Genomic DNA, 27,582 nt, shown 5'->3' on the forward strand with positions numbered 1-27,582 from the left:
GCCAGAGGACGAAGCCTGCGTGTCATCTGTAGTCGATTGCAAAAAAGTTTGGATATTTTTTCTTCATACTTGCAAAAATGGAAGATTTCTCCTAATGCTTCCAAAACTCAACTAATAATATTCCCACATAAACCAAAAGCTCTTTATTTGAAATCTTCAAGTAGACATGTTGTCACGATGAGAAGGGGGTCCAATAAATTGGTCAGATGAAGTTAAGTATCTAGGGCTCATGCTAGATAAGAATTTAACTTTCAAAAATCACATTGAGGGCATTCAAGCCAAATGTAATAAATATGTAAAATGTCTCTATCCCTTTATTAATAGAAAATCAAAACTTTGTCTTAAGAACAAACTTTTGATATTCAAACAAATTTTCAGGCCAGCCATGTTGTATGCTGTACCAATATGGACTAGCTGTTGTAATACCAGGAAGAAAACTCTACAGAGAATTCAAAATAAAAATTTGAAAATGATTCTGAGACTTCCTCCCTGGTATAGTACCAATGAGTTACAGAGAATATCCAATGTTGAAACATTGGAACAAATGTCAAATAAAATAATAAATAATTTCAGGCAAAAATCGTTACAATCTTCTATTGCCACGATTAATGCGTTATATGTTTAGGTTAAGTTAGGTTAAGTATATTAAAAACTTTTTTTTTTCTTATAAGCAAGTGAAATCAACTCACCTGTAAAAAAAACTGAACTGCTACGGCAACTGAAATGTAATATGTTGTTAACAAAATGTTAATTAAATCTTAAATTTGTTTTACCAAATTAGGATGATAGTGTTGTCTAATAACACAGAACACCTAGATATAAGAAATGAATGTAATGTTTGGAATGATACTAATAAAGAAATTAAAAAAAAAAAAAAAAAAAAAAGAAAAAAAAAAGTTAGGACCATGAAACATCAAAATACCGTTCAAAACGTGATTCGGGAATAAATAAACATCTTCTTCTTCTTCTCTCTGGCGTTACGTCCCATCTGGGATCAATCCAGCTTCTAGTTTTCCCTATAAGCACTTCCACAGTTATTTACTGCGAGTTTTCTTTGCCATTTTTGCATGTTTATATTGCATAGCAAGCACGAAGATACTCTATGCCCTGAGAAGTCGAGCAAATTTCATTCACGAAAAGATCCTTGAACGGTGGGATTCAAACCCGCGAGCCTCAGCTTGGTCTTGCTGAATAGCTGCGCGTTTGACGCTACGGCTTTCTGTGCCCCTAAACATAAAGATTGCCAAAATTGCTCGAAATACTTTTGGTCAGCTAGATTATCCAAATACCCCTTAGTGTGCCGTCATTTAGCCACGCTGCGCTGATTTATAGTGAATTATTCATAATTTTTATGATGCTCCTCCTTCGAATCCTCGCTTTTGGGGTGGTAAGCATTTTTCCACCCGCAGCCCAGCCCCCCACCAAAACAGAGACAAGAGTTAACGATAAAATATTAATACCTAATTGTGTTTTTGTGCCATCGATGTTCCGTCGTGCCCTTTTAGTCGAGCCTCGTTTTATCGTATTGTCTGCTTTCGGTACGGAATTATAACCGAATGTTATCCTTTTTATTCTCTGCTTACAGACGACAGCCCGGGACCCGTAAGTGGTTCGCCGAAAACAGACAAAAAAACAGAGGGAGAACCCGTTCAGGATAATCGTAAAAACTCGTAAGCAGCATCCCACCGAGGGCGCACCCAGAACCAGGGCAAAAAGTCCATTTGGAGCGCGATGGCCGATAAAGATAAATGGATCTTTATTAACGCAATAATTGTGCTGCTGCTGTGCGTTCACATCTGCGGTAAGTAATTTTCCGGGGAAATGCCATTCGCATCGAAGAAGGGTGAAAGGCCATCGATAATAATGGTCTGGACTGGCACGGGAAAACCGGTGAGGAATGGGCGGGGTTTTCACCCGGTGGCGAATAAATTTATAGAACACATATATCATCCGAGGACAGCAATGGGAGCACTTAATTTGCGGAAGTGAATGTGAACGGTTTTGGTTTATGGCGATAATTGTGTTCTTAAAAATCGATATTTCTCATTGTTTGAAGAATGCTATGGATTGAACTATGGCAAAATCTACATGAAAGGACTTAAGGTGATTAATTGGAAATTTTTTTTTGAAAAATTCAAAAATCATTTCATTTGAAATGTTTTGTTTTGTTGAGTTGATCTTTTGAGTGGGCTTGGTTCTCCTTTCCCGTAAATTTTAAACCCTGATGGAAACTTATTTTCCTTCATTCTGCCAAAATTGAATGAATACCTGGAAAGGGCCTGCCATGACCTAACGTTTCAAGAAAAGCCTTCCATTTTTTAAGCCGTGAAAGAAAAGAAGAATAGCGCCATCTCGAACTTGAAAACGAACTCCCCTCTCGAAAAGACCCGCCTTGAATCTTAGTCCTATCTCAGTTTTTTCGCCATTCCACAACATCCGGCGGACAATGGCGAAGAACGGAGAAAGCAAACAAAAATTAAATTCCGAATTATAAAATCATTCCATTGTGTACTATTTGCTCAAGCGAGACGTGTCTTACCGACGACGAAGACGACGACTAAGACGACGGTTTGCGATTGGAGAAGTTGCCAATTAGTCAGCATCGAACAGATGAAAACTGGAGACTATCGGTATCGATTGCGAACGGAAAATGAAAATTGAAATGGCGCCAACTGGGAGGGGGGAAGTGGAAAATAAATGGCGAAAACATGTTGCGCGTCACTGATGGAGTGCTAGGATACTGATTGAGAAGAATGATTGAAGTCTGAAGAAGAGTGTTTCTATTTCTATAAAGTTTCCCTCCGCTCTAAAGTTGTTCCGAGAAAATTGTTCTTCGTCGCAATTTACGGCCATGGCCATGCTACGACCTTCAAATTGGGTGCTTGTTATGTTTTTCGTCTATGCTCTAAAAGTTGCGTTCTCCCGATATAAAAAATATCATAATAATATAATATAGACACACTTTTTCAAAATTTTCGGATTTTCATACAAAGTTATCAAATTTGTAGACTACTTTTCAGTCATTTATGGACCGATTTCAATAACATTTTCACAGCATGTCAGACATAACTTGAATTTCAACATATTTGTAAACAATGTTTTTCAATCATGTGTTCGAATAACGATTTGAAACAATGTGCATGTTACACAGTGTATGCTGTGCTGTTTTTTGCCTTAGGTGGTTTTGAACAGACTTTTCGTATTGAAAGTATATCCCAAGCAAATTTTCCATGCGTGCTGATATGTGGTACTATAATGCTGACAGATCCTATATTACCCGAGTTATAGTCGAACTAAAAGAACTATCAACAATCTTTTAGGATGCTTTCTAATTAATTTTATATAATTTCGATGACTCTTTATGTAAACTTAACTTAGTCTACACTTTTGTGTAATTCTGGATTTACTCTCAACGATCTTTTGATTTTCTCCCGATTTTTTCATTTACTCTCGACTAATGAGAATATATACTATGGTGTAGAACAAGAAGCAATGGTCATGTATTAGTAAAGAGAGAAGAAACGTTCACAGAAATAACTACGTCACTAATTTTCCCAGCTTCTTATGGGAGCTTGCTCGATTGTAGTTGTGAAACATTTTGCACCATACACGGATGTCACGCACACTAAATGTCTTCTCCCTCACCTCGACCTATAGTGAATTCACTGCTGAATACTCTTTCTGACTTATTATTTACATACCCTTTATTGTAATTTTCAAGAATGATTAGACTTTCATGACGAAATTGAGAAGCTGCCAATAATGTACGGATGGTACATTTTCAAACACCATATACAGGTCGGACTCGATTATCCGTTTACGTTCGAATGCGCTTTCGTTCGAAAATCGTTTTGAATGACCGTTTACACAACCAAATCAATTGATCTATAGGCCTTTTCAAATGACGTTTCCAATCAGCTGATCGGGAAGCTCTTTGACAGTTCTTCTATGGAAATGACAGCGTCGTGTTTGCACCGGTCCTCCGCCGATGTAAAAAAATGCATAGATGTCACATAAAAAGGCCTATGGATACGTACGAGTAGGATTCGATCGAAAGTTGGATCCACCGTAAACAAGAGTATTTATATTTAATCCAACTGACTTTGCTGTCTTATTGAATAATCTTATCCTAAAACATTTTTCAAAAGCATGAAGCAATATAAACATCGAACATCACAAACAAAACTTTTTATAACTACATAAGCTACTATACAAAACACATTCTTCAAAAACAACAACAATAATACTATAAATCATTACTGTTCCGGCCTCCATGTAACGTTTTGTCGTAGAATAAACTCTCTAAATTTCACATATTTCGGCCATATCAATGGATTCAAGGCTTGGTCTTTCCATTTTCTATTAAGAGTCATTTTGAATGAAATAAAATCCAGCGGTTGATTGTTGTTCCATTTCGACACCAGTTTTGAAGCATCGATGCGTCCAGAATCGCGAGTGTTCAGTGCTCGAGAAACCATTCTACGAATATCTAGCTCAGAGACAGTGGAATCAATGTTCGAGACAAACAATGAAAAATCCTCTCTCCCCATATACTGAGTCGACTGCTGCTCGCTTACCAAATCACTCGCACCTGTATCGAAATGCACGTTTGTTGATAAGGGCGTTGAATGTAGCGGAGCACGATCATTTAAAGCAGATATCGGAGCAATTTTAGAAAGGGTTTCTAATATTCCTGCAACAGTGATTTTCAAATCCTTCACTTCATCGTTGATAGATTTGACAGTGTTGCGGTGGATCTTCATCGCGAACGATAATCTACGCATCTTCGCGATCCAACATTCGCCAAAATTCATTTTTCATTTTCGCGTCACGAAGAGCATCGCAAAAACCGAACGGATGCAATGCCGAAGAGGCAAGATGAACACACCGATAAGTTACTCGCGAAGCCCTTCCATTCGTAGGATTAAGGTGAAGCGGCGTGTAACTCAAAGAATCATTAGAATCATCATTGATGTAACAGTAGTAGTGTCGCCTTTCCATGTATATTTTCAAAACAAACAAACAAAAAATATAACATTTGTGTTAAGCATATTTTTATGTAAACACATGGGAAATTTAGTAGATTGACCAGTATTGGAAATCAAAATCAACTGTTCAATCATACATATCAAAAGAAAACATTACAATTTAATGAAGAGCAACGGAATTTCTGTGTTTTTCATTGGATTCACTGCATATTTTTGTTATGCATCGGTACGGTTTATGTTTGCAAGGGATGACGGTGTTGCCAGGTGATTGGTGACAGATTTTTCTTGCAATTGTTATATGCTTGTTTTCGGAACATTTGCTGCATATTATTAAAACTTATAATTTTGCAAATAGTTTTCCATCATAAGATCACTGTTTAAATAAAATTTCAATGATTTTTGTGATCAATCCACATTAAATGCTATGATTTTACAGATAGCAACTCTGACATCACTGCGCTCAACGATCGCGATGATTGTGCACACACGATAGACGCGTACCGACGCATCGCACTGTGCAGCTTTTCAATTATTTTGGGTGGTCCAAATTGATAAACACTTGGTATGATTTTATGCTTCGTAGAGATGGTTTCTGTAATTTGAGAGAATCGAAAAACAAACAACGTATGAGTTTCAAGTTTCTATGCTTTGCCCAACCTTTCCGCATTGAAAATAATACAACAGAAAAAAAGTTGGATATTTTAGAGACTATAAACACAGGCATGTCTCAGTGTGCTGTGGCGGCGTCGATTCGCAGCAAGTGAAAACCATCGCCATAATAGTTTTGAGTGATGCGGTTGATAAAACTTTATAAATATTGAAATCCCGGTGGAAATGTGTTCCTTTAAGGAAAGTGAATAAAAGATTTGTTTAGTGGAAGTGTAGTGAACGCAATATGGGATCCAAAACACAAATGCTTGCCGCTGAATTACAATCGATAAGGTAAGCACCTTCTATTTACAAGTGTAGTTGTGTGAGGCAATGAAATGCGGCATGAAATCGGAGATTTTTTCGAGAATATAAATCCAGAGGCGTCGCGTCCACATGTGCAACATGTGCACTGCACAGGTGGGAGCTCGTTCATCCTAGCCACCTACAATATGTACTATTTTTAAAGTACAATTCAATAATTTTCTTAATAAAATTAAATTTATTTCTTTTCAATTATCTCTCATTGATAGCTTGCAACGGAATTTTCATCTAGCAAAATATCTGTTGTTAAATTTTTGCTATGCAAATAAAATGAAAATGCTGTTTCGACGCACGATCTGGGACCTAAGTTTTTCTTCGCGCTTATCGCGATGCATGCTACGCAACACTTTGTTCCACGCTACACTTCGTTGCTGTGATGAAAACCAACGCGTGCACTCTCATCGGGAAACGCGCTGCCTTGTATCGTACACGCAGTTCTGTCTATGTGGTAGAAAGCATTTTGAACTACAAATGCGAGTGTGTAAGTAGCCAAAGCGTAAACTCTGGCCGGTGCACAGTCTTGCTACATCAATCAACTCGATCAGTGCAATCGTGCGAATGAGAGAGATAAGAGAAAAATCAATCTACGGGAGAGATATATTCCGCTTGCTCTTTTTTTACCCTAGCGCCTTCAGCATTACCACGCTTGGGGTATGAAAGCAGGTTAGGTGCGATTTTTCCGATTTTTTAGACGGCTGTCGATAGGAAGTTTTTTCAAGCTTTGCACTCAGTACTCGCGCTGCTATTTTCTGTACAGTACTGGTTAAAAACCTCGCTTTTAACATACAGTATTAGCGCGGTGGCACTTGCAAGCGATAGTCAATCAGATGACAACCTGAAAATTAACTCAAGAGCGGTTGTACCATCATCGCCAGCATCTTGACGCTTGTAGTGTGTTTTAAAAGCGAGCATGTTTCACGATGCGTGCACTCAGTACACGATGCTACCGATCTTTTAATTCTATGTAAAGATATGTAAGCTATGATTACAGCAATATTGCGCATTTCTTGCACCACTGGACTATCGCAGAAGTTTTTACAGATGCGGAAACGCTAATAAAAGTGCGCATTTGCATCTAATCGTTTAGGTGTCTTCGAGGGACTTATTCTTCGCACATCAAAGAATAAGTGCTCTGAAGACACTAACATGATTTGAAGCTATCCCGCACTTTTATTCACACTTTCGCACTTATGAGACTGCAATTCGCAGTCTAGTGGTCAAAGAAATACCCAATATTAGCTAATATCCATCATACCTAAACCTAAAATTATTTTCATACTCAATTTAACAATTTTACCATAATGATGACTAATCGTTGAAATTGAAAAATTGTTTGTTGAGTTGATAAATTAAACTAAACAACTCGATTAGTCTTAAATATCTTGAATCAACTGAAAGATCAGAAGAAAATTGTATTCGAAAACGACGGTCAGTGACCACTGGTTTATTAACATAAAAAAATGGTTTGAACCCAAGGTACCTAATAATGACAAACATAAAATGACACTCAATTATAAGTGCACAGGTTGATAATTAGACCACGTGACGCCTCTGTATAAATCTCATGTATATTGTCGCTAAATTGATAATGCTGTATCTGAAAGTGTTGATTAAATATTGAAATACCACCTGAAGCATTTTTCTTCGCATAAATTATCCATTAAATCAGGTGATAAGTAGTTATATTTCATCGATGTTGCAAATACCAATACTATAATAACAATATGTTAATGATTTTGGAAGAAGCCATTTTGTGATGACGCACCAAAAGGCCTTAATTTATCCATGCGCTGTTCATTCCTGCGATTCATTGCAAGGTTGCTTCTTCTCGCAAAGTCAAGCAAACAATCTGCTGGTCGCATCGTGTACTGAGTCCACGCAGCCCAACAAAAGCACGCTTGAAGTACGCAGCACGAGCGTGGCTGGGTGCTGCTGGTTATGGAGCGCGACCGCTCTTGAGCTAAATTTGATTTACCTAAATGTTATTGAAAACATGAGAGGTCTGGGAAATGACAGGTTTTCTACCATTTAAATAAACTACAGTAGGTACATGCAAATTAATTATCTTTTTCAAATTGATAAATCAATCTTGACCCGCATGACAACCACGTCATTCATGGCGCACCTGCATGTTGTGACGCGAGCCTGCATGAAGATGATCGAAATGATTTTTTTCCTGGCAGGCAGGTGTTGCTCTTAGGATCAGTAACAACGGAACTCAACGAACTAGTAGGGGTGTACATCGTTTCCTTCTGCAGCTGGACGCGCTGAAATGCCATTATCATCGATGAAAATCTTGAAAACGTATTTAATCGTTAGAACTAGAAAGCGTATTTAAGATGAAACATCTCGGAATCCAAATATGGCCGTCACAATGGCCGACTTGTGCTCCTACTCATGTTTTCAAAGACACTAAACTGGAGAAATAGTTGGCAAACGTTTCAGCTCTTCTTATTTTAAGCTTTCTGTTAGTGCAGAAAGCCAAAATAAAAAGAGCTCTGTTGTTGGATGCTTTCTTCGCGAGATTTGTGCCATTGAAGTTTGAGTGAAATGTTAGAAGTTGATTCCGAGCTGTTTCACCTTAAGGCATCCAAATATAACTATAAGTGAAGAAAAAGTTTTTTTTTCTATCTTTATTAACGAGATTTTTAGCCCTGGGCTAATTCATCTCGGGACCAACGGCTTTACTTCCCTTCCGATGGAAGTCGTCACTGAATTTTAGTGACTATCTCGGGGATGGGATTCGATCCCACACCCAAAATAATTCGGATGGCGGATTTCCCTCCTAGCGTATTAGGTGCTAAATCCACCTATTGATGGTAAGATTCGCCTCCTAAGCGTAGACGGGCAAACCCGTCAATTGAAATCGAGCACATTGGACTTGAAAATTCGAGCAATCTAAATGTTTACGCCCGACCCACACAATTGCACAACCAATCCGAAGCCGAATGATGGCATCGGAAACGCACACTTAGGCAAATGGTCACGCGGCAAATGGATGGTGGACATGTCAGAGGAATGGAATGAATATTGCAATATAAAACGCTTTATATATTGCTTTTGTCACTTCTCCCATCAAGTCGTTGATAGGTTCGTGGAGTTAGTACTGGTTTATGAATCGGGAGATCCTTGGTTCGATTCTGAATAAGCGCGAGTATATATTTTGTTTTTATTTTTTGGTTCTTCAGGCAAATATATGAAATTCAACCCGATTTCTTGTGGCGAATTATCATAATAGATTCCGGTCCCTGTATTAAGATAATCATTTTGCTTGAGTGACTATCGAAATAAGGTACCGTGTGACAAATGGGTAAAGGAAATTGTATAGAGAGGGTTCTTAAAAAAAATAAAATGAATAAGATCTACTATATTTTTCAGATTGTTTCCTACTAAATCTATGCTATATTTAAATTTAATGTTTGTGCCAAAGTTCAAGGTAAATATTGAAAATTTTGGAAACTAGTGGGACAAGTGAAAATATTGTCGTTTTAAATGACTGAACTGAAACTAAAAAAATAACAGTCAGATCTGTGATTTCAAATGGCCTCATTTGTTAGTGTATGAACACACAAAAAATCACACATAAATAATAAACATTTTGTTCTTTTTAAAACAATTTTCTTGAGTAAAGTTATTTATTTAGCAACAATGTTACTTTTATTAAAAGTAATAACATCATCGAAAATCAAACACCATTCTATTTTACCGATTTTCTACTACTCATTTTATATAAAGTTAAGTTATCTCTTTTCTAAGTAATGTATTTATTGCCTTTATCGAGCGGATTTAACCCGGTCAAAAGTGTCAACATTCTTGTACCTACTGAATAAGTCATTATTTGATCCTAGTATCCAAATTCATGCGTCATCCGTTGAAGCCATTCAGAACATTACGATGTACATGTTTTTTTTTAATTTCTTTATTAGTATCATTCCAAACATTACATTCATTTCTTATATCTAGGTGATCTGTGTTAGACAACACTATCATCCTAATTTGGTAAAACAAATTTAAGATTTTATTAACATTTTGTTAACAACATACTACATCTCCCTGGCTCTTCACCCGAAAGGCTATGGGGTTTCACATATTTCGACATGTTGAATCCAACAAAAATAGTCCGGTTGAAAACCCCGTGTAACACATCGTGACCTTCCCTTGTTAGCTACCCCATATACCCGATTGCCCCAAGGCTCCGCCACAAGAAATTTGCCTTAGACACCAAAATATGAAAAACAAAAAAAAAAATACCAGTAACTGGATTCGACACCGCAACCTTTGGATCCATAAACATAAACCCACACAACTCGCCTATCACAGTTTCTCATGTATGGAGTTCTCTACATCACACAACATGGAACCATCTTGTCACGGAGGACAACCTGCAAGAGGAGCAAAATACAACACCCGTTGGACAGCCAAGTGCGAGAAGGGGTGAGATGATATGTTCTTTAAATATATTTAAAGTACCAACGCGGTGCTGCGGTAATTTCTTACTTATACCAGAGTCAAAATCTATATGTTTGTATATCTTTATTATCGGCAATGACTTATACATTTGCAGTGGAAATAGAATTTCATGCCGTGCGTGTTGGATTAGGTAATATATTAGGGAGAAACAAATAAACACACTTGACTATAACAGTCGGGCGCTTTATAAGCAGAATTTTATCGTTGACGTTTGCTGATTGATTTACTTTTCATTTATTTACATTTCGGTCTCCTATTACTCGCATGGTTGGGGACGGTATGAGACTCCTCGAAGTAGGAGACCCAGGGTTTGTGGGATTCGATTCATTTGACGATGTAATATTGTAATCAAACATGTAAGTGTGCATACAGCAAACTGGATTACCGTAATTCTTTTAACAATTACTTATCAAAATAGAGGCCGTTGATAAACTATGTTATCATTTAGCGGGGAGGGGGTATCTAGCCAAAGACCATGGTCCACCCATTTGTGTTTCAAAGAAAATTCCACCATCAACTAAACCTGAAAGGTTTCATTAGCAGTCGGATGGTTCAAATTAAAAAAAAAAGTTTTAAAATTCAATATTTCATATCTTCTTTACCAACAACGATTAGAAGACGATTAAGATTTCTATGGAAATTACTATGACAAAATTTGAAAAAAAAAAAAAATGTTCCCCACATGTTAATACTGTAATGTTAATACAAAATTATCTCTAAGTGAAAACTAATTCCTCAAACAATAATAAGGAACACTGCAGTAGAAACAAATCTTTTTGAAGCTTATTTTGTTAGGGATTTTTGCAGAAGTTTGTCACACTATAGTCTCACATTTCGCTTAATAATAGCAAACCAATTCATAAATATCTCTTCTCCCATTTTTCAAATTTCTGTTTCATTCATGAACAAATGAAACACATGATCATTGGGCGAGCGGGGGGTTATTCGTCAAAACCACACAAAAGCACGAGGGGGGAGGAGGTGACTGAAAAGTCAGGAAAAATGTTCACGTGGTTTATGGACGACCCCTAAGAAAGATATGGGGATTGGAATTTCAAACTTTTTTTAAATTTAAAACCGCTCTTATTAGCAGTCATTTACATTTACCGTTATATTTTTTTTTGTAAAGAAGATGCAATAGTACCTAACTGGAATTTACAGAAATTACAATAAGGTTTAATTATCGCACTCAACATTTTACACCAAAGCCAGATTTTCCATATTTTTGGAATTGATATACATAAATAATAATTCTAAAAAAACTTAAGTGCACAACATAATCGCAAAATAATGGTGAACGCGTCACGAAATGATTTCTTCAACCCTTAAGTGGATTTTTTGGTGTTGGTGTTCGTTCAGAGGTTTGCCAAGCCGCATAACTATATAAAACTCGTGAAGATCTTTTCCGAACAATATTTTTTCTACATCCCAGAAAATTTACTTATAATAATAATGCTCAACATATTGTCGATTTAAAGTCATGCTTTAGAGCATTCATGATGTCAAAACTATGTATCATTGCTTGACAGTTATCGAATGAGTGCAATAAAACTTATTTTAATCTGCATTTTATTATGCATATAAAAATAAACACACATTGTTTGAAAATGTATTGGAAAATATGAAGTTGGTGCAGTCCCATATTGAAAAATAAAGGCATACCAGTCTCCATATGAACTTTTAATTTAAATTTCAGCTGCAAACGTGAATTGTGTTCAAGTTTATTATTTTTTGCTGATCATTAGAAGCAAAATTAGTAAGCTATGCGGTTGTGTTAAATATGTCAGGAATAAATGTAAGGGGTCATCCATAAATGACGTAGCTATTTAGGGGGGAGGGGGATCTTTACGGGGCCCATATAGCCGTAGTGGTAAATGCGGAGCTATTCAGCATGATCAAGCTGAGGGTCGTGGGTTCGAATCCCACCGGTCGAGGATCTTTTCGGGTTGGAAATTTTCTCGACTTCCCAGAGCATAGAGTATCTTCGTTCCTGCCACACGATATACGCAAGCAAAAATGGTCATTGGCACAGTAAGCTTTCAGTTAATAACTGTTGAAGTGCTCATAAGAACACTGAGATGCAGGCTCTGTCCTCTGTTTTGTTTGACTTATAAACTTGGTTTATAAAATGATGATTCAGCTTCAAAACATTCATCAAGATTGAAAAGAAATCTGAGAAATTTTAGATTTTCTCGATAAATGCTATCAAACAGATTTTTCAAAGCTTTAAATGGTTATGTAAATATTATATTATATTCGTGTCTTAATTGATAAATTTATAAATAAACAAAATCAAAGTTTAATAAATAAATTAAAAATCAATGCTTTAACTACTTGGATTACATTGTTTTCTCATTTGTTAACAAGTCATAAAGTCAGCCGTTTTCAAGACAATAAAATATGCTCTTTTCGGCAAATATTACATGAAACAAGATATTTATACCGTGTATTATGCATTCAATGTTGCAGGAGATCTCACTCAATCATTTCATCGATTTGTTTTGATGTATCAATGCTCTTGATGGAATAACCTGAATATTAATGAGGACAACAGATTCGAGTGATATCGAAATTGCCCTATCATTCAATTTTATTGATAACTTGGTAATTTGATAATTTTTTATTATTTAACTATTTCATTATAGGTTGTGTAGGTTTATTTTATTATGAAGAAAGATAATGAAGTTCAGCTGAAATATTAATAGAGATATATAATTTGTATAATAATCGCTAAAATTTTCTAAACATTCCAAATATATCAAGTGTAATCTTTTCTATATCTGGCCACTGATTGCCAAATGGATTTGAATTTGGATAATAATTCATTTCGAATTAATATATTGTATTGTTCATTTTCATTGAAATCTATTTCCTAACAAAGAATAATTTAAAAAAAAAAACAATCCTTTAAAAACGAAATTTTTGTTCTAACTAAAAATAAACTAAAAATATATTGTACCCTAACTCAACAATAACGAGCTTCATCAATCCAATCAATTTTTTTTTTCACATTTTCTATAGTAAACTTGTTTGTCTTGGTGACAACAGCAAAAGTAATACAATTTAGCCTATATGAAACTAGATACCAAAATTATGTAACAGGAACTGTGCTTATTTGAAACTGTTTTCCAAATTACTTTCGAGCGCTACTGTATATCATACTGTTAGATTAGATTATCCTTACATTTTAGTCAGTATTTAATATCAAATTTTGTATTGAACTTCTGAATTCTAATTTTTTGTTTCAACCCAATCACTGAGGAAAATTAATAAAAAATGCAAAGGGGGGGGCCTTCCTTAGCCGAGTGGTTAGAGTCCGCGGCTACAAAGCAAAGCCATGCTGAAGGTGTCTGGGTTCGATTCCCGGTCGGTCCAGGATCTTTTCGGGTTGGAAATTTTCTCGACTTCCCTGGGCATAGAGTATCATCGTACCTGCCACACGATATACGAATTCGAAAATGGCAACTTTGGCATAGAAAGCTCTCAGTTAATAACTGTGGAAGTGCTCATAAGAACACTAAGCTGAGAAGCAGGCTCTGTCCCAGTGAGGACGTCAATGCCAAGAAGAAGAAGAAGAAGAAGAAGAAGGGGGGGGGGTGCTTGATATGCTACGTATTTTCCAAGGGGAAGTATCAGCATTTGTGACGAAACGGTACGAGAGGGAAGGAGGGTGTAAAAAATCAGTGAAAATGCTACGTTATTTATGGACGGCCCCTAATAGAAAATTATAAACATTTGTATGAAAAAAAAACATCAAAGTTTGAGCGCTATTTTCTCAGTGCCTACTTTTTTCAATATGGGCCTTTATGGACATATATGTTCTCTTGACTTCTCCAAACGGTTTACTACAATCTCCCCACTGAACGTTCTGTTCTAAAATCAACATATCGGTGCCATAATTCTTAAAATTAATTGCTTGCAAAAACTAATAGCCAATTTGCAGAAGTTGTTCTTGAGTCAAAATGATCGATTCATCTTTAGAAAACTCTTTTACTATTATACTAAAACCATGGTTAAAATTTAATCCCATATATGGGGCACGGTTTCTTATAATCGGCTCATTCTGGATAGCATTCATCAGCATTGGATCGATATTTTTTGATCAATGTGAAAGTAGAACCGTGATCTTGTTTTCTTTGAATAGCACCAGCAAAAGATTCCACAGAGTTTTCATGTTTTAAAGACTATTCATTTATTATTTTTTATAAAGAAGACACCTTGCTTATGCTATATCTTTTTTATCATGTATATAAAATCCCAGAGTTTTCTGTCTGTCAGTAACGCTTTGAAAAGTTTCATTGAGCACCATACAACAGCAATTTAAGAGCACAACAACAGTCAAATTAAGAGCACTGCAAAAGTCCATTTGAATGTAACAACATTACAATAGGGTCCTAAAGCCCTGTCCCAATTTTAGTGCCAAACGCTTACGTTCAGGCCAAAAACACATGTTTACTCAATTTTTTAATGTTTTTCATTTGTTTAAGTACAAAAAACATTTTTTTTATGTTTTTATAGATTTTGTCACACTCCTTGATTTGAACTCAAATTTCGGGTGTATTTTGTTTTCCGTGTCCCTTCCGAAATGTCAGATAGCAACAACCCCAGTGTTAAAACTAAAACCCCTGTGATATTTTTGTCGACTAAGCGAACGTCAAACATGATCTCAAGTGTCAAGGTTCATTTATGGATCCAATTTTGAAATTAAAGTTTAAATATGATATATCCGTTATTTGAGCGAGAAAAATTGCTAAAGTAGTTGCAGTAATATGATCTTTCGTGTTATTAAATGAAAACAAGATTTAATTAACCATTTTAGGACCCTATTGCAAATTGTGGAGCACTATAACAGCTATTGCACAGGGTGTTCTAGAGTTTTCCGGAGCTTTGTTAATTCGTATAAAAGTCACGATCTTTTTATCATTGTAGTTTTCCGGTTTTATGAACTTGGACGGTAATCAAAATGTAAACAAACCAACTTTATGCTGTTCGACCGCACTTAAATTCCGATGCAAGTTGAAAATGTGATTCATTACGGGTTTCGTCATTTCAATATAAGGTTCAAAACCAAATAAGATATTTGCAAAGGAAAGATAAACATGTTTGTGGGCCGAATATTCTAGTTTTTTTTATTTACACAACCTTCTTGAGTCGATGTTCCATGGTTCGATATCGACTTATGAAGGCAAAATAAAAATATTTTTTTTATATGGTAACTATAATGGTCCCCTAAAAGAGCTTTCCAAAGCATTCCTGTTCGATGACTCGATATATTCATTAGTCGATAGTCCCCTAATTACAATTCGATTCGTTGTTTATCGTTGACGATCGCCATCGCAGCACAAAGATCTATACAGAAATTGTAGCACTGGTTAATCGGGATTCAATAGAATATTCTAGAATTTTCAGTCAGATTCTTCTCTCTAATATATAGAAGCTTCTGGAACTTTTGAAATATTTCACAACAGCATTTAAGGCTGTAATTATTTCAGATCAGAATAACGGCACTATAACAGTGGAGTATGGTTAGAGCATAAATTTGGGCGATTTTGCGTTCATAAATATCATGCGTGTCTCAGCTTATTATTCATACACCAATGGCATATTAATCAACAGAGAAATTTCTCTGTCCATGTTATCATTTTGCAATTGAACATAAACATTATTAATCATTGAAAGAGGTTTTTGCTTGAAAATTCTTATGGAACGTGACTAGCCACGCTGGGTTAGCTAGTTTATCAATGAAATCATAATCGGTTTTCTGTGCATCGTAATACTATTATTTTCCTCTTATATGGAAATATAAGATCTTACAAAGAAGAACAAAGAAGTTTCGACAAAAACTTCCTAGAAAAGATGTTCTTCAAACTTAAACAATATTTTTCACATACCAAAAATCCGAATTTTTATGAATGAATTGTGTTTTGGTATACTCAACTATTATACTTGGCTCCAGACCTACCAATCTTTGACCATTCTAAACATTGTTCCTTATTCGTGTGAATTATAATTATTTTGATGGCTTTTTTGTTATAACACCATCGTGCAATAATATAATAGTCTAACGATACTGAATACAGAAAACCGATTACGATTCTATTGATATATTATAAAGATATAGCATGCACAAGGTGTCCACTTTATAAAATGAACAGTCCTTAAGTAAGTTCTACAATAGAGAATGTGGCTACTCTGGTAGGTAATAAATTATTATGAATATACATTAAACTTGTTCAACATACGATGATTAACGCTTTAAAGGAGACTTGACTGTATATCTTTATTTTGCTGGGGATAACACATGTTCACATGTTTATCAACAGCATGAGCAATCATGCATATGAAACGTTAAACCACATCGACTTTGGTTACTCTTAACTTCAGTGGTAAGTTTGGAGCAGTAGATACACAGTGTGCTAGTCGATCCGATGATCATGGTTTGAATCTGGTTTGCACCCTCTCGGTTTTTTGCGTATTTCCATACTTCCAATACATGCACTTAAAAGAGGCATATGTGTGGAAGTTTTATTTTTTAATACATGTGTTGGTGATGCACGCACATGAAAAAAAAAATACACATGCGACATCAACCAGGATCGATCCATGGTCATGAGCGTGAGAACCAAATACTATACCACAGCACTAAACCTGCTTGTGGGTATGCGTGGTTCAAAAAGCATATCAAGTTGTACTTCCCCATTTGTACCGTAAAAACTGCTCGACTCAATGACCGGATTATCTGCCTATCAATAGACGCTCAAAAACGTCATGTCGCTCAGAAGAACACTTTTCCGCCATCAATAGACGCAGAAAACGCCTATAATGACGGTTTCAACTTTTGGGTGCAGGTCCTCGGCGTGTGTTCTAATCACGAAGAAAAAGTTTATGAAGGACTTTCGAGCAAACCACGGACAAACTAAAATTCAAATCGTTCTTGAAACATTAATATTTCATATGAACTTTCTAATACAATTATTTGAAAAGTGAAATTTGTAGGAAAATATTTTTTTTTGGAAAACGAAGCTTCTTTTATTCACCACATACGTACTTCAGAAAATTTAAGCTCCAAGTACAACAGACTTATTTTAAGCAGCTGTTTAAGTTCATGTAAAAAGATATGTCTGTAGTGAACGAGATCCGAGATTTCCAGATTTCAAAACGGTACACTATGCGTGTGTATACGGTTACAAATTATGCGACTAAGTTTATGAAAACAATGTAGATTTGACTGCTGCCACGGATTGGTTCGACTTACTGTGTACATATAAACGACACGAAAAAATATGGACGAATTGACTCAAAAAGCGAATGAAAAACAAAATACTTCTTCGTTACTCCATAAGAGAATCTTGTGTAGGGTGATGTGCTAGTATCCATCGTATTAAGCATTGATCAGTGAGAACTGCAATTTTCCCAGTATTGCAGTGAATGATGCTGATACAAACCGATGCCAAACAATTCATTCTCAAAACGGCTTTAGCATTGTACAATAACATTTTGATAAATCTTGATCTCTTTTTGGAAATAATGCAAAGTAAATGCATCTTTCCGTATTCTCAATCCGTCGTATCGTTTTCAACTCCGTCGCAATCAGTTTCCAGATTCGTCTCACAACTTACGGCTCACTGTGTGTATTGAATGGTTAAAACACAACATATCAACGCTATAATAAAATGTTATTAGAATATATAGATCAACGGGCATCTCCCTCCATTCCTTCAGCATGATGGAATATACTAATTTCCTTTAAAATGAATTGTTCGTCATCAAAATTCAGCCCAAACATATGAACACAATTCCTTTTGACCGTACAATTATGGCATTTGCTCACAGTACAGCAAAAACAAAACAATCAAAGGAATCGTATTTTTACGTCGAGCGTCGCGCACACATTGATGCGCACAAGCTTTTTTTCTCAGTACGACGGATAGAACTTTGTTTACATTCTCAATTATACGCGGCGGTTGAGGAAATTTCGTAAAATTTGATAATTTATTGAAGTTTTACGGCGTGTGATTGGAATGAAATCCTTCAGTGAAGAAGTATGAAGGTTTTCCATAGTGAAAATAAGTGCCCGGCGAAGTAAGTCACCTACGGGGGCGGGAAGAAACTTGTGTTGGAAAGTGGTGTGGCTCCGTCGATCGCTAAGCATTTCTCTCAAATAGTGTTCTTCCATGCGAAATACAGTAGTTTTATTGCATTTTTGGTGTATAAGTGTACAAACCATAACAGCTTTCACAAAATAACACTTGGATAATGAATCTATGTTGCAGGTAAGTTTGAATATCCGCCGTAGTGGAACATTTAAAGTTTGATACGACGAATAGTAGCGCTTACGACGAAGTAGAACAAAACCCTACCTCATACGTTCCGTTTTCTCAGTGCAGGATATCGAACGAAGCTGGTGCTGATGTACTGTACTGTTTCTGGAAGTTGTTTCTTATGGCAGCAACAAATTGCAAGCACTGGAATTTGACTTACTTTCAGTCTCAGGAAATACTGGATGTAAAACGTACTTGCCGGAGGTAGAGGCTCGGAAAACCCCGTCTCACTGCTCAGACTTAGGACCGGGATGGCTGCTAGTCGCTAGCAAGGGGGCATGAATTCGATGAGTTGAATGAGGGCTTTCTTGTGGCTAGCGACAAGTGTGCGTCCCGGTGTCCAGTTGGCAAGTAACGAAATAGCCAGAGTATCAAAAATCACAGGCTAAACTAGTTGAAGATGAACAGCTGGAAAGTGACGTTACCGGTTTGTATGTAACACCTCACCAAAATTTGAGAAATTTGCACTCTCCTTAAACGCCATGTTTCCAACATGAAAAAAATCCTATATCTCCAGCTAGGTTATCACATTCTCGTTCGCATATTCTGTCCCGAAAATAAAACACGGTCAAGAACTCCCCAACTTACCCTAATTTTTCCAATCACAAGTTCAAACTAAAAGAACAGTTTGACTAAAGTGAAAGTTTTGACGGAAAATTCTAAACGCATAAATATGTGGAAACCTACTTTGGCACATAGTATGACAAAAGTTCGAATCAGTGGAGCAACAGTTCGAGCACTATATTATCTCACGAAAAACTTCCAAATTACCTAAACCTACAAATTTTGCTAAATATGCCTGAAATGGTGTGCGAAAGGAAACAAAATACACATGTTACTGCAGTTGTGCGAAAAACTGCTTAAAATGTTAAGATAAAATTAAAGTTTGATTGTAGTTTCACCCAACAATAATACGTTATGGTGAACAGTACAAACATAATGAATGAACAATAAATGTATCAATGTTGCTTAAACATTTAACAGTTTCAAAGTTATATATGTTACTGTACAGCTTAGGCTGTACGATACTTTATTAATTTTAACACTTTTTATTCGGGTCATCCGTTTGGAAGACAAGTTTCGTTTGTCATCACCCTCTATTATTTGGGAGAGGGCGTAGCCTGAAAAGACTTTTAAATAACACAAATTTAACGTTTCCTCGAATAGCCCCAAACCGAAGGGGACGAGGAAGGCCGATTATGACGAATTCACTCCAAACCACGAGGCGAAGACGGAACATTATGAGGGCAAAATAATCAACAGCGAAAAAGATAATAAAAGAAGCGAAATGTCAGTTTGATGGCCCAGGCCATGCTGCTGACTTTGCCGTTCAGAAATAAAAGGCAACCAAAGTAACAAGCCTTTGAAGAAGAAGAAAGAAGGTTTAATCAAAAATATTCAATGCAATAATGAGACGTATGCAATACTTCGATTATTTTAAGCCATAACAAATTAAAAAAAATCAATGATGAGTTGAAATTAAGCACTGAAAATTCGAATAACGCCAAAAGAAATAAATTAAGAAGCTATCTCCAAAATTTGTAAAATCTTGTTTTGAATTTATTATAAACTAGTGGACCCAGCAAACTTCGTCTTGCTATCAAGTAGGCTGTTGAAAAACGACAAGAAACGTCCCGTACACAATGTTAGTTTCGTGCACTCCTGTTTTTCCTACTATTGCGTTAAATATCCTGGACTTTTTATACACATGAACACGTCGGAAAACTTAAGGAATATAACAATGGAACAATTTTCAAAATCCGATAGCCCGTTCTCAAGCCATTTCGTGACAGACAAACACCACTCCATTTTTATTTATATAGATGTATTTATTTATTCAATTTTTATATGCTGATCTTTGATTTTTATTGCTAATATTTGTAAATATTTTGACAAAATAAAAATTGATCGCAAATTTTTTTTTGGTTTTCTTCAATTGCTAATGCATGCCCAATTATTGCTTGTTTCGAATTATTTTATTGGCTGTTATTGAATAAACTAGTGGTGGTTATTCTCTTCCTAGGGCATGATAATATTTTTCTCGAATTCAAAGGACATGGTGGGGCAGCAGTTGGTCTTTGTTTGACGAAGATGGTGATGACGATGCTGATGTCGAAGACAAGTTCGGACGGAAATAAGTGAGTGGCAAATTGGAGCGGTGGATTATTTTGGGAAAATTTGCTGATTAGGCAGGCAGGCAGGCAGACAGACAGGATGGCCGACCGTGTTCTGTTTTGCTTTTTGCCGCCGGATGCGGAAGCAGAAGATCGGCTCTGTTTGTGGCTGTGTCAATAGAATTATTTTGTGCCTCACACTCCACCAGATGGAGGAAATATTGGAAATTGATGAGGCCCATTCGGCTTGGCATGCCAGAGCAGCGTTAACGTGCGAATCAATTAGGTGATTGCGAATGGAATTTATGATTGCGAAAGATTGATGGAATTATTTACATTTGCATATTAGATCAATTTGATATCGTTGCGGAATAAGAACGAGAAAATTTAAATTATAAGGTTGAATACAGTGAACGGTTCAAATTGATTTTTGTGATTCAAGATGGAGAATGAGTTTTTTTTATTAGGTGAATTATCCCGGAACCCAAAGATGACCATCGCAACTTGTGCCCCTACCTTCGATTTTGAAGGAACTAAGCTGAAGAAGTAATGATCGTACAATCTTCTTCTTCTTTTTGACCAAACACTTCAACTGTGACAAGGCCTGCTTCTCAGATTGGTTTTTTTATGAACACTTAAACAGCTTTTAACTGAGAACGTCCTTTGCCAATTGGTCATTTTTGCATTTGTATGGCAGGCACTATGGACTCAATGCCCAGGGAAGTCAAGAAAATATACTTTACGAAAAGTTTACCTCGACCGGCGGGTTTTAAACCCACGTTCCTCAGCTAGGTTATACTAAATATCTGCGCGTTTAACGCTACGGCGGTCTGGGCCACAAAAAAATTTAAAAAAAAAAAAAATAGATATGAAGCAATTATCGCCAGCAAGTAGATAAAAAAATTACCTTTTTTCTTTACCATTTTGACGCTGATCTTAGCTGAAAGTGAATGACAATTGGTTCGTAAGGATTCCATCCTTGGATTGAAACCCAAAAATTGAGAAAAAATTTCATCCAAATAGAAAATAGCCATCTTTTAATCGACTTTAAATTTGCATTTTACACATCCGAAAAGATTCATTGAAATTTGAGAGTGTGCTGCCATCATCTGTTCGAGTTGGCGAAATATTAGTCCGTTCCTTTTCCGTGTAACTTTGCCTGTAAGAGGATGATTGAAGGGCACGGGACGCCTCACTAAATAACAGAAGTCAACTTTGACATTTCGATACATAACGAGGGTGCTATAACACTTTGTTTTCGGTATCGCTGTATTGACGTAGGACTACGTCAAAAAAATATGATAAATACGTTTCAAATGTTCGATTCCGTTTCTGCGATGCGAAACGGAACTGCCGTTGCCGGATTCAGGATGCAAAGGCTTCCCAACTATACTAAACAGATGGCTCAAACATTAGAGATCAGATCAGATTTTTAGGTCAAATAGAAGTTAAAATTTAAATTAAGAATTCAATGTTTCAAAATCAACGTAGAGATAACGGAGTGTATAAATCAATGAAAAACAAAGTGATAATTAAGAATTCTAGGTTTAGATATTAAAATTTAGAAATCAGTATTTAAAAGCTTATGTTTGGAAATTATAATTACGAAATCAGAGGGCAAAAGTCAAAGTTTAGAAATTAAACTTGATTGAGACTGCTACATTGAACAGGACCCATGAAGAGTTTTATACGCCGACTTAATTTATGAAATAAGTCCCTCGAACAAAAAATGAATTGCATATAACCATTCTTGGGAAGACATATCGTCGAAAAGATATTAATTTTATTAAAAACTAATTGATTACGAAAAACAACAAATAAACATTGAAAATTGTATTGTGATCTAATGATGATGGATGGTATGCAATGAAAATAAAGTTTTGTGATGGTTTTTTTTTAATAGAGATGGTCTTTTATTAAATTGAACTTTCCAGGAAACAGAAAACTATTTCTCGGAAAACGGGAATCCCGAGAGGGAAACTCTACTCACAATTCAAAGTTCATCAATCAAAATTTGAAAGATGAAGTTCAGAAATCGAAAGACAAAAATCAAATTTAATTGGTTTTGAAATCAGAGTTCAGAAGTTTAAGTTCCGCTATCGCAGATAAAAAATCAAAGCTGGAATTTAATATTCAGGAATCAATTGTCAGATATCAATGCTCAGAAATCGATGTTTAGGTAATAAAATTCCATAAATCAAAGTTCAGAAACCTTTTTCAGAATTAAAAGTAAAGCATTCAACTAGTCAAAGTACACTTGAGTTGTTTTTCACGTCGATCAATGTCCCGCGGAAAAAAACTGATTAAAAACCGCGTTAATTGAAAATAAAACGACGTTAAAAAAGACTTTATGGTTTTGGACGTTACATGATTACACAAACTCTAATGTAGATTTTTTTTTGGTTTAGGGTTTTTTACGTCGGTTTTTAAATTAAAGCGTTTTTTTTACCGAATTTCAGAAAACAAAGATAAGAAATCGAAGTTCAAAATTCAAAGTTGAGAAGTTTAAGTTCAACAATAAAAGTTCAGAAACTAAAGTTCAAAAACCAAATGTCAAAATAGGAAATCAGAGTTTTTGAACTTTTGAGTTAGTAATCAGAAGTCGAAATTCTGAAACGAAGTTCAAAAACCAAAGGTCAGAAATCAAAGCTAAACTTTCATAATTCAGGAATGAATATTCAGAAATCAAAGATCAGATATCAAACTATCGATTTTAAAGTTAAGAAATCAATGTATAACAGTCATAGTTCAGGAACAGAAGTAAAGAATTTAAAGTACATTAGATATCAGAATTGAGAAACAAAAGTTCAAAAGGCAGTATTCAGAAGTCACAGTTAAGAAATCAACGTTCAGAATTCAACGTTTAGAAAACAAAGTTCAGAACCCAAAAATCAAAATCCAAAATCCGAAATCCAAAATCCGAAATCCAAAATCCAAAATCCAAAATCCAAAATCCAAAATCCAAAATCCAAAATCCAAAATCCAAAATCCAAACAAAATCCAAAATCCAAAATCCAAAATCCAAAATCCAAAATCCAAAATCCAAAATCCAAAATCCAAAATCCAAAATCCAAAATCCAAAATCCAAAATCCAAAATCCAAAATCCAAAATCCAAAATCCAAAATCCAAAATCCAAAATCCAAAATCCAAAATCCAAAATCCAAAATCCAAAATCCAAAATCCAAAATCCAAAATCCAAAATCCAAAATCCAAAATCCAAAATCCAAAATCCAAAATCCAAAATCCAAAATCCAAAATCCAAAATCCAAAATCCAAATCCAAAATCCAAAATCCAAAATCCAAAATCCAAAATCCAAAATCCAAAATCCAAAATCCAAAATCCAAAATCCAAAATCCAAAATCCAAAATCCAAAATCCAAAATCCAAAATCCAAAATCCAAAATCCAAAATCCAAAATCCAAAATCCAAAATCCAAAATCCAAAATCCAAAATCCAAAATCCAAAATCCAAAATCCAAAATCCAAAATCCAAAATCCAAAATCCAAAATCCAAAATCCAAAATCCAAAATCCAAAATCCAAAATCCAAAATCCAAAATCCAAAATCCAAAATCCAAATCCAAAATCCAAAATCCAAATCCAAAATCCAAAATCCAAAATCCAAAATCCAAAATCCAAAATCCAAAATCCAAAATCCAAAATCCAAAATCCAAAATCCAAAATCCAAAATCCAAAATCCAAAATCCAAAATCCAAAATCCAAAATCCAAAATCCAAAATCCAAAATCCAAAATCCAAAATCCAAAATCCAAAATCCAAAATCCAAAATCCAAAATCCAAAATCCAAATCCAAAATCCAAAATCCAAAATCCAAAATCCAAAATCCAAAATCCAAAATCCAAAATCCAAAATCCAAAATCCAAAATCCAAAATCCAAAATCCAAAATCCAAAATCCAAAATCCAAAATCCAAAATCCAAAATCCAAAATCCAAAATCCAAAATCCAAAATCCAAAATCCAAATCCAAAATCCAAAATCCAAAATCCAAAATCCAAAATCCAAAATCCGAAATCCAAAATCCAGAAGTGAATTTCCAAATTCACTCCTGTATACAGAGGAAAGACGTAGTCCTACATCAAAAATACAATTGAAGAAAAAAAAAAGTTCTGAACCTATTGCGTCCTGGCAACTTTCTGCAAGGGATACAGAAACAATCTTTGTTGAAATCTTTGGAGGAGTTCCAAAAGGAATTTAGGGAGTATTTCTCAAGAAACTCCTGTATGAGTGTTCGAAGTATTCATGGTAAAATTTATATAAAAATCTTTAGCGGAATTTTTTCCCACTCTACCCTAAGGTATTTCAGCACGACTTCCTGTGAAATTTGTTGTCATTGTTTTGAAGAAGTTTCTATAAAAACAAGCGGAATCTCTGTAAGTTATTTTTTGATTTGAATGAAATCATAAGATTATTGGTGTTAATGTCAAAAAAATTCTAAAAAAATTTCTTCAAAGCATTCGATGTACTCTATACTTGTTAAGTTTGCATCCAATTTGAATGGAAAACTATAAAAAAATGTGGAAAATCCTTACATTAATACTTATACATTTTCATCGGGATATGTTTCTGTAGGATTTCTTATAGAGATACTAGCTAAATCTCTAGAAAAAATGGGAGTTTTTCCTTGAAGAAATGCTGGTGGAGGAATTGAAAATTAAGCTAAAGAAGGAAATAAATATCAATTTGGACTAGACAGCGCTTGGTGAGATTGTTCTGATCATTACCATTTTTATAATTTTTTTTTTTTGTTGAAATATTATTTGAAAACAAAAATTAATGAACTTTGTTTCAGGAATTATTCAAATAAATTCTAGAGTAAATGCTTCACAGATAAATTCAATTGGAAACGGCTGTTACGAGTGCGCCTTTCCTTCCAAATCTTTATTTGATTTCGTTTCAGAGAGCGAGCAATGGCACTTAAGCCTAGACTAATCAGCCCGGATAAAAGGTGGAATCTGAATCTTAATCACGAATCTGAAACGATTGTTACAATTATTCCCGTTTTTAAGTTCAAAAACCCAAATCTGCACAGTAGACCTGGCCGTTTTAATTTTTGTGACATGTTACTCAATGCTGCAAATATTAATGTTGGCAAGAAAAATTAGAGAAGTTGTCAAGTCTTTTATTCATCAGGATTTTTTCAAGTACTGGCTAAATATGTATGAGTAGAATAAAATAGACTCGACTAGACTTAATGACATCTGTAAGATTGTTCTAGAAACTTCGAAAGAAACAACCAAAGTGTTTATGGAAAAATGCTAAGGTTGTTCCAATTTTACAAAAATCCTGCAGAAGCTTCTAGCTATCGTCCAATCAGTTTGCTTTTCTCCATCAGTAAACTTTTTGAAAAGGTTATTTTGAACAGAATGATGGCCCACATCAACGAAAATTCAATTTTTGCCAATGAATAGTTTGGATTCCGCCATGGACATTCGACCACTCATCAACTTTTACGTGTAAAAAATTTGATCCGTTCCAACAAATCTGAAGGCTACTCTACTGGTCTTGCTCTTCTAGACATAGAAAAAGCATTCGACAGTGTTTGGCATGAAGGTTTGATTGTAAAATTGAAAAACTTTAATTTACCAACATACATTGTTAGAATAATTCAAAGTTATCTGTCAAATCGTACACTTCAGGTTAATTATCAGAACTCCAGATCTGAAAGACTTCCTGTAAGAGCTGGTGTTCCCCAAGGCAGTATTTTGGGACCAATATTATACAATATTTTCACATCTGTCTTACCTGAGTTACCTCAGGGATGTCAAAAATGTTTGCGGATGACACAAGCCTCTCCGCCAAAGGACGAAGCCTGCGTGTCATCTGTAGTCGATTGCAAAAAAGTTTGGATATTTTTTCTTCATACTTGCAAAAATGGAAGATTTCTCCTAATGCTTCCAAAACTCAACTAATAATATTCCCACATCAACCAAAAGCTCTTTATTTGAAACCTTCAAGTAGACATGTTGTCACGATGAGAGGGGTTCCAATAAATTGGTCAGATGAAGTTAAGTATCTAGGGCTCATGCTAGATAAGAATTTAACTTTCAAAAATCACATTGAGGGCATTCAAGCCGAATGTAACAAATATGTAAAATGTCTCTATCCCTTTATTAATAGAAAATCAAAACTTTGTCTTAAGAACAAGCTTTTGATATTCAAACAAATTTTCAGGCCAGCCATGTTGTATGCTGTACCAATATGGACTAGCTGTTGTAATACCAGGAAGAAAGCTCTGCAGAGAATTCAAAATAAAATTTTGAAAATGATTCTGAGGCTTCCTCCCTGGTATAGTACCAATGAGTTACATAGAATATCCAATGTTGAAACATTGGAACAAATGTCAAATAAAATAATCAATAATTTCAGGCAAAAATCGTTACAATCTTCTATTGCCACGATTAATGCGTTATATGTTTAGGTAAAGTTAGGTTAAGTATATTCAAAGCGTTTTATTTTTTTCTCTTATAAGCAGGTGAAATCAAGTCACCTGTAAAAAATCTGACCTGCTACGGCAAATGAAATGTAATATGTTATTAACAAAATGTTAATAAAATCTTAGATTTGTTTTACCAAATTAGGATGATAGTGTTTTGTCACATTGCTTATTATAATCGCACAACAGCCACATTGAGGTTATACATAGCCTCGTCAGTGGCAGCAATGAAATTTCTATCAAAAACGTTTTCTGACTTTCTGAC

General features: G+C 35.3%; 1 protein-coding gene across 1 annotated transcript in view; it reads left to right on the forward strand.

Annotated features, from left to right (window-relative positions):
- Window positions 1-27,582, forward strand: part of LOC5564746 — a 789,319-nt gene that overhangs the window by 75,010 nt on the left and 686,727 nt on the right. The window contains exon 2 of the mRNA XM_021837966.1: window positions 1,586-1,801. Within this exon, the coding sequence (XP_021693658.1) occupies window positions 1,732-1,801 (70 nt within the window). The 5' untranslated portion in view covers window positions 1,586-1,731. The remainder of the gene's footprint in view (window positions 1-1,585; window positions 1,802-27,582) is intronic.

This window comes from Aedes aegypti, chromosome 1 (assembly GCF_002204515.2).
Source record: "Aedes aegypti strain LVP_AGWG chromosome 1, AaegL5.0 Primary Assembly, whole genome shotgun sequence".
NCBI lineage: Eukaryota > Metazoa > Arthropoda > Insecta > Diptera > Culicidae > Aedes > Aedes aegypti.